This window comes from Puntigrus tetrazona, unplaced genomic scaffold (assembly GCF_018831695.1).
Source record: "Puntigrus tetrazona isolate hp1 unplaced genomic scaffold, ASM1883169v1 S000000060, whole genome shotgun sequence".
Lineage (NCBI taxonomy): Eukaryota > Metazoa > Chordata > Actinopteri > Cypriniformes > Cyprinidae > Puntigrus > Puntigrus tetrazona.
Window position 1 is genome coordinate 71,308 of NW_025047739.1, and position 21,193 is coordinate 92,500.

The 21,193-nt window shown below is 39.8% G+C and overlaps 3 protein-coding genes across 6 annotated transcripts in view; 1 reads left to right on the top strand and 2 right to left on the bottom strand.

The window, feature by feature from the left end:
• Nucleotides 1–1,176: 1,176 nt before the first annotated feature.
• irf4a (interferon regulatory factor 4a) lies at nt 1,177–11,692 on the bottom strand. 2 transcript variants are annotated; one of them, XM_043229712.1, is made up of 9 exons: nt 10,680–11,690; nt 10,161–10,360; nt 9,309–9,495; nt 8,014–8,105; nt 7,030–7,186; nt 5,627–5,728; nt 4,504–4,899; nt 2,369–2,481; nt 1,177–2,291 (listed from the first exon to the last, which is right to left on the bottom strand). In XM_043229712.1, the coding sequence occupies exons 2-9, from the start codon at nt 10,356–10,358 to the stop codon at nt 2,151–2,153; spliced, it is 1,386 nt and encodes a 461-aa protein (XP_043085647.1). In that variant the 5' UTR covers nt 10,359–10,360; nt 10,680–11,690; the 3' UTR covers nt 1,177–2,150. The 2 variants fall into 2 exon arrangements, with proteins under 2 accessions (XP_043085647.1, XP_043085646.1); XM_043229711.1 differs by having other exon boundaries at nt 10,161–11,692.
• On the bottom strand, nt 7,710–20,434 carry dusp22b (dual specificity phosphatase 22b). 2 transcript variants are annotated; one of them, XR_006248480.1, is made up of 8 exons: nt 20,233–20,434; nt 18,758–18,791; nt 18,606–18,688; nt 17,463–17,512; nt 13,997–14,071; nt 13,022–13,193; nt 12,240–12,417; nt 7,710–7,742 (listed from the first exon to the last, which is right to left on the bottom strand). XR_006248480.1 is itself a non-coding variant. In XM_043229725.1 (7 exons), the coding sequence occupies exons 1-7, from the start codon at nt 20,251–20,253 to the stop codon at nt 12,295–12,297; spliced, it is 558 nt and encodes a 185-aa protein (XP_043085660.1). In that variant the 5' UTR covers nt 20,254–20,426; the 3' UTR covers nt 12,029–12,294. The 2 variants fall into 2 exon arrangements, 1 of the variants encoding a protein (XP_043085660.1); XM_043229725.1 differs by lacking the exon at nt 7,710–7,742 and having other exon boundaries at nt 12,029–12,417; nt 20,233–20,426.
• Nucleotides 20,435–20,724: 290 nt separating this feature from the next.
• Nucleotides 20,725–21,193, top strand: part of ripk1l (receptor (TNFRSF)-interacting serine-threonine kinase 1, like) — a 12,008-nt gene continuing 11,539 nt past the window's right edge. Inside the window, exon 1 of one of the 2 annotated variants that reach the window (XM_043229704.1) lies at nt 20,725–20,849. Coding sequence is in view for 1 of the 2 variants with exons in the window: in XM_043229703.1 (XP_043085638.1) it covers nt 21,047–21,193 (147 nt within the window). In the remaining variant the exon portion in view is untranslated. The other variant, XM_043229703.1, reaches the window with a different exon arrangement.

Consider the following 21,193-nt stretch of genomic DNA (forward strand, 5'->3'; position numbering starts at 1 on the left):
CAGCACACACCTTCCAGATCAAAGCATCTTTAACAGACATCTGAACGCACTTCATATTGTGCACAAATGATAAAGAGAAAAAACTCTTTTTTTTGTCTCTGTATAAATACAGCATTTTGTGTTAAGAAATTAATTCACACTAGCATGGCGCTAGCAAACATTGCGTTTCCCAAAAGCATCTTTAGCTAGTTACGGTCGCATTTTTTATTGTCACCAAGACAGTTAAAGAATTCAGCTGAGAATCAGTTTCTTGTTAGTATTATATGTGGACTTAAACAGATCAAAAATAAGTAAATAATCTTTCGCTTCATTCATATACAAATTTGCCAGTGCCATTATTGGTTGACATCAGTGCTGTGAAGATGTAAAGTTTCCTGCTTTCAATGCAGTCTCATGCAGAACTTATTTCTAATTTGATGCATTTTGTTGCCGGTGAGGCTGAATTGTGCAGAATTTAACTAGGAATTGTCAAAAGCCAAAAAATGGCCAAAAAAAAGCGCATGGATTGCAATATATGATACTGATTTTAGGCTAACGTTAAACAAACAACAAACACTAAATAAATAGCATTTTAGTCACTATTTAATTTTTATTTAGCTACAAAAATTGCATTTGCAACTGTTGCATTTCCGAGCAACACAGCAGTGATTCAGTCCTGAAACGATCATTTGCTTGGATTTGAACAAATATGTTGAATAAATGACTCACACGTTAAAGGTGCAATATCATGAAAATCTGACTTTTCCAGGTTTTAAGTGCTAAAATCAGGTCCCCGGTGCATTTACCAACCAAGGAAAGTGAAATCGAGTAACCCAGTAACTGTTTTAGTGAGCCTTTTTCTGCAAGCCTCTGAAAGCAGCGACTGCGTCTGCTCTCTCTCCTCGTGACGTCACAAAGCAGCTGCTCTCAGTCCTTGTGATGTGTCCATTTAGAAGATTTGAACTAATATGATTTAAAATGCATGATTTCAGTGCGATAAACATCATAATAGCAACCAAAACAGATGGTTTTAGTAGGTATGAGCTCTATTCTGGAAAAGGGGCCGGGGAGAAAAAGTTCATTTGCATTTAAAGAAACATGCACAGAAAACAGTTTCTGTGTCTACTCAAAAGAGGCATGTGCATTAATATCTGCAGCTTCTGAAAGCCAGGCAGGAACGAACAACATACAGGATCATAAGAAAAATATCTTTATTTGACTTGACTGAAAAAATGCACGGATGTAAAAAATAAAATAGACGAAACGACACAGAATACAAAAATGCTAAAGAATAAAAACAATGGTTCTGAGACAGAGAAGGAAACAAGAAATTTGAAGAGCTCTTTTTCTTCATGCCTCTTTCATTCACACATCTGACATCACAGTTCTGTGGGCAATGACCTGCTCGAGTGTGTTCCCTTCAACGTCCAAGGTGAACACACACACACACACACACACACACACAAAGAAAGAGGGAAGAAGCTGATTTTTGTCATACTGCATTTGCAACTTAGATCTTTACTTGAAAGCAGATAACAATCGCTCACACACACAACCACAAACTATTTCTTAGTATTTAGCATTATATAACTTCTTGTCAGATGCCATTCAGAGAAATAATTACTTTGATTACATTCACGATATCTATACAGCTGTACAGTACGTTTGCCTGAGCACGCATACTTTATAAATACTTTATAACACGGCGCCGAGTTACAAACAATGAGAAGAAACAGGATTGTGTTACAAAAGAGGAGCAGTACAGGCCAGTAACAGAAAATCTATGCCACTATACATCAGTTATCAAAAATATTTGTCCCTCTGAAAGTTACTACATTTTATGGGAAAATAGTTTGTTTTTTTCCATATGAAATATTCAGGGAGTCCAAAAATCAGCGCCCTCTTCTGCGAATGACACGATGAGAGCGGAGAGCTGGATGGGGATGAACTTGGCTTCGCGTCAGGAAAGGAGACGGTTTTTCCTCGCGCTCCGAGAGACAATTCACAAGGCCTTATTTCATACTAAATGACTGCGTCTGATTCCGCGTGGCGTCCGGAGAGCTGGGTGTTCATCTCCGGAGCTCTAGGGATGATGTGAAAGCGGCCCTCGGTCGGGCGATCTCAGGCTCGTGAAGGAGTCCGTGGAGGCTCTGGAGAGCGTGTGGAGCTCTTTACTCCTGCAAGTGCTGGATGCTCCTCTGATACTCCTCTACAGGTAAAGCACCTTGACTCTGAAGCTCGTATCCACGCAGGTAGTGACCGTTGGTCTGTCCTGCAAAGTACAGGAGCTGCCGGGCAAACATGGGCTCCACCTGAGAAACACACCCCACGGCATATCACTGACGGTTCACTGCTGTAATGCTTTACTGCCGCTACGAAGCGGTTTTACCTGAGCGGTGATCATTTTGCTCTGTCTCTGAGGGTCTGGGAACTCGTCTCCGAAACACAGCACCACCTGACAGCGAGGCATGGGACGGCCGTGGTGAATGAAGCCCTGCAGTTCTGCAGACAGACAAAACAATGCATGTAATTAATCAATAATGATCAAAAGAAGAAGAAATACTGTGCATGGAGGAAATGAACATTAATTAACACAATTAACATTGTGCTTGTATTTTAAAAATACCTGCCTGTAATTCATTTATAATACAATGTTATCCCATTTATTACACCTTAACTCAGCCTTAACCTACCCATACCACCAAACCTGTCCCTAAACCTACCCGTGTCCACCTCAACAGCAGAAGAAGTCTTTTGCAATATTCATATTCACATTGTGCTTATTTTCTGATGTAAGTACATAGCAGATAATATAATCAACCTTTTTCCTTTGTTGGTAACCATTTAAGCTTTTTTAAAGATCACTGACATTTTTTTTCAATGACAAATAAGCACATTTTCTGCCAGAATTTTAATGCAAATTGTCACTTTTTTTTTTTTTTACGATGAATAGATTCAGGCTAATGCTTTATTTTAAGGTGTCCATGTCACACGTTACTTACTAATATGATAATTAATTATGCATAATTACACGCAAAGCCAAACCCCAATCCAAGTTCATGTTACTGAAATGTATAGCTTCACTGTAACAAGGACACCTTTAAATAAAGTGTAACCAACTTCAGTAGAAATAAAACAATACATAGGTACACATGCAATGCATTTAATTCATTTAATTTAAATAATACATCATAATTGATTTATGTGTGATCTGTTGTTTTTCTATTCCATTAACATACTATAAAAAGAAAAGTGGTCACAGCACTTATGTATTATTGCTGGTTTTGATTGCTTCTATTGTTGCTTTAGATTCAAGCGTCTGCTAAACGACTCGATGCGATCCACTGATATAAAGTGGCACAAAAGCGTCTAAAATTGCTGATGGGTTTAAATGTCAAAAGCCATTCTTTACAGTCACGACTCTTCCCATCAAAGACAAAAAACTCCTGATGAGCAATAACGTGAAGTCGAGACCCTCACAAGCTGATGACTCGCAGAGAGCTGAAACACAAGAGAAGTTCAGCAGGCGGACGGATCAGACGCTCAGGAGCTGGCTGGAGAACACGTGGCCAACCACACGCCGCTCGATGAGCTCAGCTCAGACGACAGGCCTTTCCCTTCAGCAAAGAGCTGAGGACAGCCCAGGAGGAGGATTAAAGACTTTGACAAATATCTGTGAAGCTCAATGTACTTTTTAAAAAAATTCGAAAGTATGTAGTTTTACATTTAAATACCAAAATATATTTCCAAATATATTAGCTAGATTTCTTTTATTATATATGAAATATGTATTTTTTGTTAAATATAAAATTTTCAACATTTTTAAAAAATATTATAACATTTTAATTAAATTTAATTAAATGTGTTCATTATGTTCTTATGTTCTAGACAACAAATAAAGTTTTTTCAAATCACAACAAATTCACGTCTTTTCTGGAAAATGGAAGGTGAAATTTATTTTGAAATGTTCATATGTATATATATGCATTTTAAATATATATGTATTTTAAAAAATTGATCATAAATAATTTTTTGCACACCTGCAGATAATAGATAGGTCTGTAGAAAAAAAAAACCTTTAAAATCAAGCAGAATACTTGTAAAAGAAAAATATCTATAAAACCGCTTTAGCATTTTTGCAGGTATTGGTAGTGTGTGGGATTTTATTTATGTTTTTTTTTTTTTGTAAAAGTTTAAGGCAAGCAGTTTCAGGAGATTTTTGAGTTTTCTTAACTTGTCTGTTTTCAGATTAGAAAACAAAATTAAAAAAAAATCTGCAAAAATAAAAACACAAAAACCTCCTGAAGCAGGTTGCCTTTTTTGGACAACTTTTTTAGGTTTTTTTACAGCGTGCTAGAAAATATATCTGAAAATGTACTCTGAATTTTGTGCCTGCTTTGAAGCGTATGTGAAAGCGTGTGTGTCCTGTGTTTGGTAACAGCCTGAGGTTCAGTGCCAAAGTCCTAGTGAATTAAAGGGAGTCCGTGTGTCTCTGAAGGCCGTGATAAAGCTGAGATCTCTGACCTGACAGGAACTGCTGTGTGTCCATCAGCTTGCACGTCTGCTCTTTCTCCAGCTTGTTGGGTTTGTCGGCGTACGGGGCCAGCGGGCCCTCCCAGTACACGCGGCCCTGACACAGGCGCTTGCCGTAGAGCCCGTCCGGGGCCAGCCACAGCAGCACGCCCCGCTCCAGGACGTTGGGCAGCTTCTCGGCCCCGCGCCGCTGAGACTGAGGGTACGGGAAGGGCAGGAGCACGGGCTCGGCCCCGCCGTACAGACGCTCCTCGGAGCCCGGGGACGACGGGGACGAGGGGGAGCCTGGGGACGGAGACGAGGAGATGCGGCAGCCTTCGGGACTGCTGGTGGTCACCTCCTTCACCAGAGACTCGCGGTAAAACAGAGACACGTGAAGACGGCAGTCTGAGGAGCACAGACAACATCAACCCCGTCCTCACACAACATAACATCTTAGACGTGGGTTTACTCTGTGTATCTATGATGTAGACGTAAATACATCTAAGAACAAATCATGTTTGAATACTAAATATACATTAGGATATATTTCAATGAGAATATTTCGTAAATATATCCAAACTTAATTTTTGATTAGTAATATGCATTGCTAAGAACTTTCTCAATATTATGATTCCAGACATCCTAAAAGTCCTATTTTATTTATCATTTATTCAGTTCATTTAAATCTCAAAACAAAGAACACAACAGAACATTTTTACATCATAAAGAAGAGTCCTGATGAAGCAATACTAGTGCATTTAATTACTTTTATTAATTAATTATTAACGTTTTACGTCGAACACTGAGCAACAGCAAAGAACCCAATCAGTGCAGAGCTGTAGATTTAAATTAAAATAATCGAAAATATATTTACATTTGACCTAATATCCCTTTAGTTTAAGTTAATGTAATAAATATATGGGAAATAAAAATAATTATTAACTAAATGGATGCATGAAACAAAGGCAACAAATGTATACATAAATAAAAATTACAAATAACACACGAGAAAATGACTAAAACTAAAATCAAATCAAAATGATAAATAAAAAATCTCTCTCTCTTTCTCTCTCTATATATACAGTATATATATATATTTATAAACTGTAATAGTTATGTCATATGTTCATACCTGAGATGGCCATGGCTTCGTCGGACCTCATATTGGGGTCCATTGTCACCGAATGGGTTTCTGTGGGTGAATATGTGTAGAACGAGCCAGATATCTGGTATCCTGGAAAGCATAGATGCATTACAATGAATTATTTTACTACCAATTACTAAAATGAATAGTACATGCAAAGGTGAGCCGCTGAGACTAGACCCCTTCAGGTTCATTTCATTCAATTAACCCCAAAATAAAGCACAGATCTGGACAAAAAGAGCCAGCTTTAACTTCCACTGGTCTCAAGACCAAGAACCAAAGCCTTCAATGAGTTTAAGATGCACTGCTGAGAAGATCAATCTACAGTAAAAGCTAATAAAGGAGCTGAAATAAGCTCAGATGTCACAGGGCATGTCAAAACATCTCAAGGGCCCCGATTTACCTCAAGTCCCCGGAGGTTTGAGCAAAACAAAGTGTTCTTTGGTACCTCTTTCACAGAGTGAGAAGTGTCCGTAATAAGCATTAATACAGACAGACTCAATCTCAAATGAATGATTTCCTCTTTCTGTTTAAAGTCGTCTGTCTCTGATAAGTGCTCTTCTTCATCGTTACAGAAACGACCGAGAGCATCTGTGGCCAAGAATAGCTCCAGCTTCTCGGACATTAATGTGCTAAAAACGGTCCTCTTTAAATACGGCCTGTAATTATTTCGGCTTACTTGAGATGAGTGTTGAAGGTAATGAGTTACAAGTAACACAAAGCCTGTAATCAGATTACTTTTCAAGTAACCAGTAAAAAATGCATTACTTTTAAATTTACAAGAAAACACCGGGGTGGCTTTTTTAAGAAAGAGCCGTTACTTTGTTTTAATTTTAACAGCTCTCTTCAAATCAGAGAACGAGACTTTACAGCTTTTTGATTTAAAACAACGAATAAGCAAATCCAGCCGAGGCAACGAAAGGAACGCAATGCATTATTTCCATAAAAAGTAATTAAGTAATGCAATTCTTGTTATGGAGTAACGCAATGTTATAATGCATTACCTTGCTTACAAAAATAATTAGTTAATGCAATTACTTACTTTTTTGAGGAGTAATACGATATTGCAATGCATTACTTTAAATAAAAACTAACTAATTAACGCAATCATTCTTTTTTTATGGAGTAAGGCAATATTGTAAAGCATTACTTTCCATAAAAGTAATGCAAGTCGATTTTTTTTTGCAGTAACTCAATATTGCAATGCATTACTTTAAATATAAATTAACTAGTTAACGCAAGTAGTTACTTTTTGTGGAGTAAGGCAGTACATTAAGCAATGCATTTATCATTTTTTTAAGGAGTAGCACAATATTGCATTGATTTTAAAAGTAATTGCATGAGAAAATGATGAGTTTAGTGACTCTGGACAGTGTGTTGTTGGAGAGTACCGTTGTCACAGGCCGATGGGTGCCAGGGTAAGGAGCGTGAGGGTGGATACGGACACTGGCCGTACGGTAACTCTGCGTGAGGAGCCTGAGGATGAGGCTGGTCGCTGCCGTATTCTCTCCAGTCCCGTCTCTCCTGAGGAAGCATGTATCCCGGCATCTACAGACAGACAGAAGATGAGCTTCATCACCCAAAGACCACCGCCCCCCTCTTAACTAGCTTCACTCGGTTAACCCGGCTGACACCAGCTCATCTTCACAGCGGCCTTGACTCTGCACTTTTAGTGAAGTTAACTAAAACTAGAACTAAAATGACAACAAAATTCATCTCAGCTGGATGCCGAGGCAAACTTTCTGTTTTTTTTTCATTTAACTTGATGCACTTAACTAAAATGAAAATAGACATATTTAAAAAAAAAAAAGATAAAACTCAAATTGTGTGTGTGTGTATCTGTGTGTATCTGTGTGTGTGTGTGTGTTTGTGTGTGTGTGTGTGTGTGTGTGTGTGTGTGTGTGTGTGTGTGTGTATCTGTGTGTGTGTGTGTGTGTGTGTGTGTGTGTGTGTGTGTGTGTGTGTGTGTGTGTGTGTGTGTGTGTGTGTGTGTGTGTGTGTGTGTATCTGTGTGTGTGTGTGTGTGTGTGTGTGTGTGTGTGTGTGTGTGTGTGTGTGTGTGTGTGTGTGTGTGTGTGTGTGTGTGTGTGTGTGTGTGTGTGTGCACTAAACATATAGCTTGTTTAACTAATCAAAAATATGCAACCAGAACAATTTACATAACCTAATAAAAATTGCAAAAACACAACAATATTACAAAAACTTTAACCAGAATATTAGTGAAACAGGTAACGATCAACTAATTCAAAATATTAACACAAGTATCAAACTGAAAGCGCCCGCTGGGAACAAGCAGCAGGTGTACATGTACTAGATTTAGATGCAATGCTGATTGGACAGAGAATACAAAGAGATGAATATTTAGTAGATGTTACCTGCGGCTGTAGAGGAGGATAAGAGGCATGCATTGGATAACTGATTGAAGTCACATGTGCTGCGCTGTCGTCCAGACTGCTGGACTTAGAGCCTGAAACACAAACCACCATCCAACCTTCACACACATGAATAAACACACAATACAGTTTACAAAGCTCCGACTTTCTGCGAATGCTACAAATAATTGTGATCAATGCTCTTTCAAGCTTCTGACTTTCTTCTTGGTTTGAAAAACGAGAACCGATTTCGAGAAGCTGCTAAAGACCTGAGCTCACAACAAAACTATTTAAAGAGCAGATTTTATATCGATGCGTACAATTTGATTTGGTATTCGGGAAAAACTGGATTAAATAAACTACCATTAAAATTGAGCACGAAAGCCCTTCAGCAAATCGTACGAAGACATACGGACGAAACGCCAAGGCATAAAAACATGTGAAACGCAGTGAGAATGTTAAAAAGTAGTTTTTCTTCCTTTGTTGATGTATTAATTTTGTTAAAAATAGCGAAATAGCCAAATTAAGGAGCCAAAAAGTAGTTTGCGCCTGTGCCACAGTCATTAGCTACAAGCTATCTCTATCAGAGACAGGTGAGAAGAACATCTCTGCTCTGTAGAGGGTTTGATTTGGAGGGATGAATTATTATATTTCATATGAACATTTTTAGTCTCTGCATCTGCTTTATCCCCCAACGAAACGCAGTCGTTCGTTCACTCACAGCTCGTTTCTTGCCTCCACTTCACAGGTAGTTCACGAGCACTTATAACAGCAGCTATATTAAGGTGTCAAACTACAATGTATGTCGTTTTTACAAAAATGAGAGAAATTCTGCAAACTCTTGAACACACCAGAGGTCTTCACGGCCTGGGCCCGGCGTCTGGAAGCGTAGGCTCGTATTATGCAAGGTCTAAGGGGTGATTCGTGTCGCTTTAGTGCTGTGCACTTGGTAACCGAAGCTCTCTATAAAAAGCTTGAGGGATTTTAGCACATGTAGTGGCTTCCTCTTAGCTTCCTGCTACACATACCGAGGGCAAGTAGCAATATTTAAAGTGAATGCATAGCATGCCTCCACCTTTGTGTAGCAAATCACCTCTCTTATGAGAGCTTTCTTCTCAGTATGAGCTGGAGTGATGCAATGCAGCAAACCTAGAGCAAAACCTGCACTTCCTATAAAATGCATATTTGTGAATCAGAAGGCAACCGATGCACATTTCCAGCAGACCTTCCACTGATGCATTTTGTGATATATTAAATGCATTGCGCTATTTGCCGTGCGATCCAAAGATGGAAGCTACCTCTCTTGGCTCCTTCTGGTATTATCCTGTAGACCTTGTAAGGATCCGAGATGTCCAGCTGGCTTCTCTCCACCAGTTCGTCGAAGTCGTTGCTTTTATTCAGGGCACAGCGGAGCCTGGTCTTCCACGTTGGAGGGTCCGGTTTGTCCAAGCCTTCTCTGTACTTGCCTTTGAAGAGGGCCCAAGCCTACAAAGACCAGCGTGAAGATGAGAAGAGACGAAGAGGGAAGAAAACGGCCATGAAATAGTCTTTTAATGATTGTTGTTGATAAGTGTGATGATATGGAATGAATGCAATGCAGTTCAATACTGTCTTTCTGTTGTGGTAAAAACTAAAGCAATCTATTAACATTAAATAGTCATTCTCAGCACGTAATAGAAAATTACTCCTAATACAGTAGCCTATATGGTGACAAATAATAATAATGATAATAATACTAGCTATACATTCACACGGTTGGCCCAGAAAACGTCTTGTAAACTGAATGCACTTATTAGAGGTGTGTGAATATCATCAGATAACACAATATCAAACCACGTGGCTGCTAACAAGCTTTTCTCGGAACAAACTGCGCCTGTCTTTATCATCTTGGCCTGATGAGGCTTCTCTGAATCAGGTGGTATTTGGGTGATTTTAGGGGATCAAGTTCAAGTTCACACGGGCGTCCAACAGAGGAACCAAGAGTGTGCATTATCGACTAAAGTTCTGCCACCACTTCTGTCTTCTTATTCAACATTAGAACTATTGTTCGATCACTTTCGCCACACGTCTGCCTGTAAAAGCGCGCAGTGTGTATCTGAATAAAGGCTTCGGAAGGAATAAAAACACTTGTTGACTGAGAGAGCCATCACCTTGAAGAGCGCCGCGTCCTCGTCCCGGTTGTAGTCCTGCTTCCCCGCGTGCTTCCAGGGAATCCTGAAAATGCTTTTCTCGTCATTTTCCCAAACCAAGCCGGGATACTCCCCGCTGTCAATCTGATCGATGAGCCACTGCCTAAGTTTGCCATTCCCACAACTGACTGACATGCTGCTGTCCCCATCTAAGTTCATGTCTGTGAGGGATGGAGGCATGCGAGGGCAGGTGCGCGTGCAGTGAGCAGAAGAGCGGTTCAGATGAGTTCATGCATGCACAGTCCGCAATAACACACACATTCATAACGTGCATGGGGGGAAAAAATGCGTTTTTAAAGTTTACGTGCAAGTCACAAGGCTATACAGTTGGCTTTTTTCAGAAAAAGGAACAAAATAGAGAATATGTATTATAATGCATGAAGCGTAAGCATCATTAATAAACAAGCTGCACGCTTATAATAGCTTTTTCTTTATCGGTGACACTGAGCTCAGCTGATATTTGAGATAATCCAGTCTTACCTTTGTGAATGCAGACAGCTTCGCTTCTCGAGTCATGTCAGAGGAAGGTGTTCTATTCTTAAATAACGCTATAGAGTTAGGTGGAGAGATGGGTGGAGCGTTACGTGGAAGCGTCTTTCTCCAGCACCATTAAGAGCCGAAGACTTCAGAGAAACGCGGCAGAACCGCAAGAATAAACATCCAACATACGGGAAACCCCTCCGAGACGCGCAAACACACACCATGGAACAAACATCTGCCGATAAAATATGCCAGAAAATCTCCCGGCGCTCGTCATCGGTTATTATCCTGCTGTTTGATGATTGTTTATGTCGAGTTGATTTGAGGAAACTCACGGCTGTCGTTCAGTCACGGAACAACGCGGGGTTCACTAACTTATTCTCACCCGTCAACAGACGACAGTTACAGCAAAGCCTTTGGGTCTTAATGTGTTTACAGGTCTCACATAAAGAGTCGTGAACTCTATTAACTTCTTTTACCCCCCAAAACAATTGAGGCAAATAAGAGCTTAGATACGTAGCTCTCGAAGCAGCCTGATATCAAGAGACTTCAAATCTGTTACCCAGCTCCTGGAGTTCAACAGTGTTGAAGATGCTGCCTCCTGCTGTCCGACAGAACCCGTATCAGTCTGTTTTCACACACTCATTTAATCTAACTAAAAGTAGCCTACTCTTTAGTAGTACTTTTTACTACCAAGGTTGCTGCTGGATACAGTATATGAACTACAAAGTGATTTTAACATACTTTCTTTTTTTGATTTACTCACCAAACCAATTTTTTACAGACTTCAGTGTACAGCTAATAAAAAGGAAATACGTGTTTTTAATACAGAGTTAGTATATTAATAAAAGCACATTTTAGTTGGTATATTCAAGGTGTACCAAAAGAGCAGTCAAGTATACTTGAGGAAGATCATCTTAAAATCATAATTTTCAATATATTAAAGAACAAAATTAGCGTGTAAAAATAGAGCACTTTAAGTATTTTTTTTTTTTTAAATCTGGGTGAACCTAATTTTTTTTAAATAAAAACGTCTATTTTTTCTTTATGTTAGAAAAACATTAAAAATATATATATATATATATATATTTTGGCTGATCCATAAAGTCTTAAAGTGATAACTATCTACTCTTCCTCAAGCTTTTTCCAAACCTCAAGTTTCTTTCTTCGGTTAAACACAAAAGTAGACCTTTTTAAGAATTTTGATAACTAAACAGTTGCTTCTAGCCATTGATTTTATTATTATAATTTTTTTTAATCCCACAGATGTCAATGACTGCCAGCATGTGTTTGGTTACCAACATTCATGTTTGGGGGACCTGTCCCTTTAAGACAAAAGAAGTCAGAGATTGTAGTACAAATCCGTTTTTATAATATAACCCCGAAGACTGAACAACAAAATGCAAATGCGCTTTAAACGTCGCATCAGTAGTAAACATTAAAACCTTGAATATGTCTTATTTACAAAAAGTGTCCATAAGTTAATAAACAGTGCTGTGCCGTAACAAACACAATCAGCGTGTCGCGTGACGATGAGTCACAAGGACACGGCGGGAATGCTGTGTGTGTGTGTGTGTGTGTGTGTGTGTGTGTGTGTGTGTGTGTGTGAGAGGTCTCAGTGCTGAAGGTCGTGGTCGTCCGGAGCAGAGGAGCCGGGGATCTGTGCCAGCAGGTTACTGACCTCCTCCTCGTCAGCGAACGGGTTTTCTTTATACTCCTCCTTCAGCCAGTCTCTGAACTGAACACAAACCGAGCGTCATTAGAGGATTCTGATTAAGCGTCAGAACAACTGCAGTCATACGTCCAGATGAACTTGATTCTCCATCAGTCATTTTCTAAAGGAATCTGATCGGCAGCATCTTTTGAGGAGCTTTACTTTCACTGTTCCTCAGCGGAGCAATGATCCTCACGAGCCTCCAAAACATCTCACATCTCATTTCTTCATCATTAGATTATATGTTTGGATCATTTACATATCACTATTTAAATCATGTTCGGTTTCTGCTGCACTGTTATAAAGAGCTCACTGATTTATATCACAAGCAGCAGAGTTTGATCACATCAGCATCAGCATCTGCAGAACATTTCAATGTTTGCTTAGTTTCCGCCTCTAAATAAAACTCAATAGTTTCTCCTCCCTTAACCATATGAGACTATCAGAGCCAGAAAAAGCCTAAAAAGAGATCAATTATAGCATTCAACAAAAACAAATATACAAACTTTAGACTGTAAGAATTGTCTATTTTTCTTTTATGCCAAAATTCATTACGATATTAAGTAAAGATCATGTTCCATGAAGATATTTTCTACGTTTTCCTACTGTAAATATCAGAAGGACTCACCTGCTGAAGCTGTCCGCTCTCAAACTCCTGCAGCTGGTTCTGGAAGCCCATGTTGGGTGAAGCACAAGGCCTGGCCACCTTCACCGCAGCCAGAGCCTCCTGCCATCCCAGAGAGGTGACGGTCATGAGGTACGCCACCACCAGAGTCACGCTGCGAGACACGCCGGCCAGACTGCAGCGGGACAGAGCAGAACACAACGTCCCTGACGCCATTCTAACATAACAGCTCTGGCCAGCAGAACCGGCTCCTACAGTTATTACTTTTGCTACAAAAACGTTTATATACACCATATCGCCAAAAGTATTGGCGCCCTCTTCTAATGAACAGGTTTACCTGCTTTAGTCATATCCATGAGTACAAATCCTTACGTTAAAGTGTGTGATGATATTCTAGGGAAATGCGTGCCTTCAGTTTTATAGCAACCGTTCGGACAAGACATATATTGAGTAAGTGAAGAAGAACTTGACCTATGCTGTGACTTTACATGCAGACATCGAGTCAAAAACTCCTCACCAAACACCAGTGACTTGCATTTTTTTTAATTACATGAATTGTGCTTCCATCTTTATCACCAGAGTTTTAGGAGTGCCTTATTCTGTTCTTTAGAAAGGTGCCAATACTTTTGTCCGTATAGCGCAGTTTGGTGAGATTTCAGAGAAATACTACAGACTTCATGATGTTTTTAAGAATGAAACGCTCGGCCCGTAGCGGTGTTATAGTCTCATATCAAACACAGGCTTGTGTTTACTGTTGTTTTGGGAAGTTCAAAAATAGCTCGCCCCCTTGACACCTAGCTATCAGCTGCTCACATGCTCACGCTGGGCCCCGATTAGGGCTGGTATCTGGGTTCAATGCACATTTTGCTTCCTCTTAAGGTAGAGACGATGCATCGTGATGCATGCAATCGTATACCTAACACTGCTTCATTTACAGAGCAGATTCAATAGCTGGGGAACAAACGAAGCCTCACTCACCAGTGCACCAGACAGCCCTCCCTCTTCAGTCGAGACTCGTGTATGAACCTAATGCTCTTCTCAAAATGCTGAACGCTGCGGAGGGCAAAGAGAACGATTATGTCAACTTCGTGCAATTCTATAGATGCTGTAATGAAGCATATCCAAGTTTGTGTCAAATTCTGAGTATGATTTTTATACTGAGGGTCAAAATGCCCGTCATCGGATTCAATACAATTCACTAGAAAAAAACTACTTTAATATCATGCATATTACTAAAATATTAGCCATTTATTAGTATTAATGAAGCACATATTAACGCCTTATTCTACACCCCTAATCTTACTCAAAACATAAACTTAACAACTACCTTAATAACTAGTAAAAGTGTTGCAAAACAACTATTTTTAAAAACGTTTCCAAAAATACGAATATTTTAAAAAAGTATTAATACGGTCTTATAAATGTACTTTAATTTATTTGAATGTAATGCAATGTTCCCTTTTGTGAAGCTCAAGCACAGTGGACAATTCTTCACATTAAAGCATCTGCCAAATGCATAGTTGTAAATGTAAATCCTCCCTAGTTGAGAGGCTAACATAAAGTATGGCCAAAAAAAGCTAAAATCATTTAAAAGTGCCCTGACCTGAAATTGCAAACTGACCCACGAGCATCATAATCATTATAAACATCCCACCACTCCTCAGACTTTCACCACTCTGCAGGCTTGTTCATGAGCCCTAATGAGAAATAACAAGTCTACTTTTTCCACACAACGTGATTTTGTACAAGGGACCATGTATGAATGTGATGGGTTTGCATACATTGACATTCAGGCATTACGTGTGGCTTAATGACAGTTCAGCCGAAAGATAGCGAATCAACGAATTGCATTTAGTCATTTAGCAGATGCTTTTTTCCTGCAAAAGAGGACACTGGAAGCAATCGAAACCGACAGCAGAGCAATGATATGCAACTACGCTACTATGAATAAAATAAACTGAAAAAAGAAGAGAAAAGCGAGTGTTAGCGCCGGTGTCTTTTTAAAGAAAACTAGCGGCTAGTAAATAAAGAGAGTCCATTTTTAAGAATAGAATTAGAATAGAGGTTGCTCTGTTTTGAGGGCGTGTTTTGAGCAGATTCATGAAGAAAACTCATTTTTAATGTGACTTTCAGTGGGTTCTGGTCAGTGCATGAAAAAAAAAGCAAAATCATTTTAAATGTCTTCTTTCGTGTTCCTCAGAAGAGAGAAAACAAGGCTTGGGTGAGCAAATGATGACGAATGTTCATGTTGGAGTGAATGATCCTGTCGGTGGAGTGCAGTCTGATCCAGACCGAGGCTGACAGAGCCGTTCTTCAGCGGTGGGAAGGTCGTAACCGGAGCAGTAAACACTGAATTACGAGACATCCTGTGTACATGATGCTTTCCAGATGCAGATCGCTCGGCGGCCGGCCGCTGGCTTTTACAGCTTCACTATTTACTGCCTTCAGTTCCTGTCAAAAGTTTATTTAGGCTTGATGCTGATACTCAGACCAGAGCGCACCGAGATGCTCAAAATATTTCAGCAGGCCGAGCCAGTATAACAGAGCTGAAACGTTCATGAGCGTCTCGTCTGCACCCTGAACCCAACAACTTATTCAAAGTGTATATAGATTTATTATTACAGTACATAACATCTCTTCAGAGCTTTATTCAAATGGATAACTTTTTTTTTACTTTTTGAAGCATTAACTTTTCGGTTGGACTTAATGTTTATTAATGTGTGTTTGAAGATGAATGAAAGTTTTATAGGTTTGGAACAGCGTGTTTATTTCTGCTTTAACCCTTGTGTGTAAATACAGCCCTTGTGTCCCCCGTTTTAGCCGGGGTGTGTCTTTTGTGAAAATACCCCTGCATTTGGATCCTGTTCTCCCAGAAGTAGTGGCTGAAGCTGAGGAATGCTCTAAACTACTGTTCCCAGGTCGCACTGATTTTTCCCTTTCATTAGTAAACTGGAAGGAACTGGATGAACTGATTTTAACTTATATGTAGGGCACCGATCGTTTAAATTTGATATTTTTTAGTGCGAGTCTACAGTAATGAAGATGTTTAAGGCCAAAGAGAAACTCTTAATAATAAACTTCATTGTGAAAAAAAAAAGTTAATTAAATTTTTTCACACTAGACGTCTTCATAGGTAACTTAAAATAAATGCACTTTTTCCGAATAAGCTTTTAAACTATCCCTGACGCGTGTTTCATTACGCCGTCTTTCTGTAGGACTTTTCTTCACAAGGCGTCTTCAAGGCACTGGCAAATACACAATTTATTAGGCTATTGATTTCATTTTTTAATCTAGCTATCGTGATGATTTGTCAAATATACTGAACTATGCATGAAATAATAATAAATGAGCAGATAAATAAAAGAAAGCCAAATCATGTCTTAATTCAGCCTTCAGGTCAGACTTAGGTCTGTTTTTCTATGCCTTGGGTCAATTATAACTAATTATAAAATTAATTTACACATCAGGTTCGGCTAAGAATTGATTTGTGCATTTTAGAAACTAAAAAAAACTCTAAAAATACGAAAACGGTTCACTGAACCCAGAATGTTTCTTCTATGAAAAGCCCCTTGATGACTGATAAGAAATAAAACTAGTGCTGTCAAATGATTAATTGCAATTGCATCCAAAATAAAAAACATTGGCTTGTAATTATATATAAATACAAACACGTATATACAACATTTAAGAAGATATTGTTTATATATTAAATGTATTTATAATATATTTTCAGAATATATACTGTACATGCACTGTGTGTATTTATACAGACACATGATGAGTACGCAGGTCACATACAACGTATAAATAATGTAAAAACTTTTATTTTGTATGCGATTAATCGTTTGACAGCACGTTCTATTCCTATATTCTGCTTGCATTTTTTTTTTCTTGGTTTGAAACTGTCCAGATCGTGTCTGTCCAGAAATCTGACTGCGGTTTCTTCTCAAAGCAGGGCAGGTACGGCCGTGTTTCCTGCAGAACATCCATCCTTCTGACAGGACCAGGATGAGAAAGGGCTGGGCTGGACCAGGTTGGTTAAAGAGGGTCAGTTTCACATTACGCACGGCCGGGTTTCACAGGTTTATACAAGGAGGGATAAAAATAAAGGCGTAGTGCGACCGAGGCATCACTGCAGAACCCAGCTCACGACTTCCTTCCTGCACCAAGAGAGCCACAAGAGGAAGTGTGTGTGTGTGTGTGTGTGTGTGTGTGTGTGTGAGTGTGTGTGAGTGCACGCGCGCTCAAGGGTGTAATTAGTTTGATACGGCATGAAAAGCTAACACCATCACAGAGTCAGCGTCAGAGAAGAGAGAGGAAAAGGGCGAGAGGGAGCAGCGTGTGTGAACGCAGAGCATATAAAGCGTCTGTTCACATCTTCACGCTGCCCACTGGCGGCCGAGGCTATCAGAGAGCAGCCCGTCACAAACACAAGCCTACTCACAGGTTCTGCGTGGGAGAATCTGCTGCGGGGATGCAGAGATAAGTCATCTCCTAAAGAAACGGAGGAAAGACAGAGACCTGCTTTAATACGCCTCAAGCAGAACGGAAGACACACCTGACGCTTCGTGTCAAGACCTCCAGTGTTTGGTGTTCGTAATAAACTCAAAACATGGCACGGGTTTCACTGTTTGAATGAATTCGTCTTCACGGGTCTCGTTTTCTTATAAGAGAAGCTCCGAGGTGTCTGCAGATCTTTTTAGGACACACTTAACATTGCACGTCCACACAACATTCATCAGCACATAAAGCTCAGCTGATGCTGGAATTAAAGATTTTAAAGATGATTGTGCTGATTGCTGTAAAATCTGTATATTGCATGTTGAATAATGATTTCTGTGCCAATTATATATATATATATAAAATATTAAAATGTGGGGCATATAATTAAAAACACGCCCAAAATACACCGGGCTTTTATTTTGAAATGTATAAGCTTTACTACTTCAAACAGAGGAATATGCACACATTAAAAACAAGGTAAACTCATAATTCACTGTAACGGTGAGCCCAAGAATGCGTTTCTGAAGTTTTATATTTATATTAAGATGTACAGAGGTTCTTGTTTTATCATAACCCCAATTTAAGACTTCTTAAAATGCTCATTAAGGCTTTTTCTGCTGCTCCATTCTTCAACACAGAACTAAGTGCAGCCGTAAACTGCTTAAGAAGCATTCAATGAACAGAAAGCCTGTTAAACTAGTTAGTTTACTTCCTAAATACCTGCACTGCAGAATACAAGAACCTTCCGCTGCACAGTAAAAGCTGGAACTAGCAGCTAGGACCCGTCTCAATACTAAAGCTTACTATTTTTAGGAACTCTTCACTCTTTTATCTTGGTTCAGCAGGAAACGTCACGTTCAAAATACACTAAAACTACCAAAACCCTTCAAATGAACTCGCCTTCATGACACCTTCTGGTAAATTTCTTCGTGTTTACAGAGAAAACTATTATCCATGCCGTCTTGTATTGCGTTAGGCTTTTAGTTTCTGAATTAATGTTCAAACGAGTGCACGCAGGAAACATGATCACACACACACACACACTTTATTAGACTGGGTGTAATCCACTGAAGAGCTGTGGTACCTGTAGAATGGGTGCCGCGGTGTCGTGGATGGAGAGGATGTGAGTGATGTTGTTTCTGGCTAATTGCTCCCTGTCTCTGGCATCTGGAAGAACACAGGGACACTTTTATGATGTTTTCTGAACACGCAGCTTATTAAAAACAGCGCTCTTACCTTTGAAATTACCCAAGTACAGGTCTGGCAGAACCTGCAACGAACAAAACAACTTTCAGACATCAGTTCACAACTCAACTCCGTTTCCCAGAAACTCCTGAATCTGCCGTTAATGAAGTGAACGACTTGCTCTGACGAGAGACAGCTATAAGAAGAAGGCATCGATTCTTTTTATGCATACGGTGTTTTTTATAAATGTCATGTTTGGGCACATCGTCACATTTTCATTTAGAGTCGTCAGGGAAACCCAGGTGTGATGTAACTCTTATTGCATCTAATGTTGTACATGTAATGTTTTCTTTTCCTTTTGCTTTTTTTAAATATGCAAGTGGGTTTACTAAATCTAACAGATTACAGTCAGAGTAACCTATCTTGTGTTTGTTTTATTGTGCCTGGATTCCCATCAGATCCCTTTTTCTCTAACAGAAGCCTTACTACAGATTGATATTTAAATCAAGAACTTTTCTGATGGACTGGCTTCATGCATGGACTGATCACCGTGACGCTCATTCTGACGGCACCCATCCACTTCTGAAACAGCGATGCAATGCCACATTTCTCTAAACATAAACTCATCTGCATTGCTAAAGTGTTTTTGTGTGGTCAGGTTGCTGTGAATATTTATTGGCATGTAGTTATGCGGTTGCTAGGGTGCTTCTATTTCAGTAGCTAAGGCTTTTTCTGGTAGTTAGCACGTGTCATCAGTGCATTGCTGAGCTGTTATCTGCTTCTTAGCCGATGCTATGATGCTATTATTGTCGCTTTCTGTTATGATATTCCTCAGACACGTCTCGGGTCAATGCAAATCCATTTATTCATTCATTATTATATTCTTTATCGCGGTTTGGTTAAAGCTGCTGCGTCCCAATTCGCACACTACACATCCTATACAGTATTCGGAAATATAATTAGTCCCAATCCTGTCAAAGATTCCCGGATGGTCCACGAGAATTCTATTAGAACTACGAACAAGCATGAAAAGTGTTAAAAAACTACAAACATGGCGGACGCGCAGGCAGAAAAAGGGGTTCGAGTGATAAACCACCAGTCATTAAATCACACATGGCCACAAATGAATCGTGATGCAAACACAAGAGCAGAGCTCGGAGACGACCCTGAGGCGTGGAAGACCCGCGCTATGCTTCTTTATTCTCTCCGATGCGGAAGGAGGTCAAAGTCAGAGAAATGCGTGTGATGTTAACCGTGACAAGATGATTGACAGGACGCTTTAACAGTTACAGGACGCGCGTAACTAAGCAACAGAGCGCGTGTCAAAGATGCACGAACCAGTATGTCGCAAAGCTTGCGTGCCACGTACTCGAAAGTACGTGCTTTTTTGTTTTTCGTACAAAAAGAGTAAATATTCCCCGAGACTCGGGACGATGTTCAGGCTCATCACATGTCCGACATCGATTACGTTCCTTCTCAAAGTTAAACCCTAAAACAGACGCGGAAGGGAAGGCATGCCCGTCTACCTTATTTATTCCGTTTCCCATGCCACAGTGCTGGTTTCAGGAGTCCGCTCGGAACGAGGCTTGTGTCGGTGGTTTTGAATCGCTGTTATGTCTCGCACCGAACTCTGTTGTCGTCCGGAGTCCGGTCCACGGGATCAGACGCGTCCAGGTCCTCGACGACGAGCTCTTAAAGACGCAGTGCGCTCTATTTACTGCTTTAGAAACTCGGAAGCTTGATTAAAGTTCTCGCGATGGTTTCGTGCATCTGTGAAATGTGTCGTGATTTTAAAAGTGGTCGGGCAAAAAGGGTTGCGTCGCTTTTATCAGATTCTGCAAATAAATACACGACAGATGGTATTTATATGTTAGCCGGTCTGTTCTGTAGATGTTTTTGCAAGCAGACAAGTTTAAATCTATAGTTGATTTATTTATGCGTTTCCAAATACACAAACATTTACAGAAAGTCTGATTTAAATGCTGTGTCTTTAAAAAAAAATGCAGCACTTAAAATGCGAAGGAAACAAAGTGTGCTGATCTGGGTTTCTGCTGTTGATTATGTCTGTCTTCCTGATTTTTACTTTCACTTTGTAAACTCTATCCCGGAAGTGAAGGAGTGGACGTAGACGTTATGAGACACGGTATGCGTTTATCTCTTGTGCTATTTGTGTCAGTTTTATAATAAAGTCTTTTGTCTCTTTTAGGGGAAATCTAGTGTTTAAATCAACCAACGAAGAAACGGTTGCGTTGTTACTGACTAGCCTATCTGTTCTGAAAGGACAGGAGAAATGCCAAATACAAGCTGTATAATGTGTTTTATTCTCCTCTCTGATGTTTGATGTGTCTCTGGACTGATCTCTTCGTCCAGTCTTTCTCCTCCGGCTGCAGGGAAACATGTGAAGAGGTTTTTCAGGCAGAATCTCTGCTACTTCCGCAGTCCTCCATTCAGAGGAGGTTTGGCGGAGTTCTGTGTGATTTGTCACAT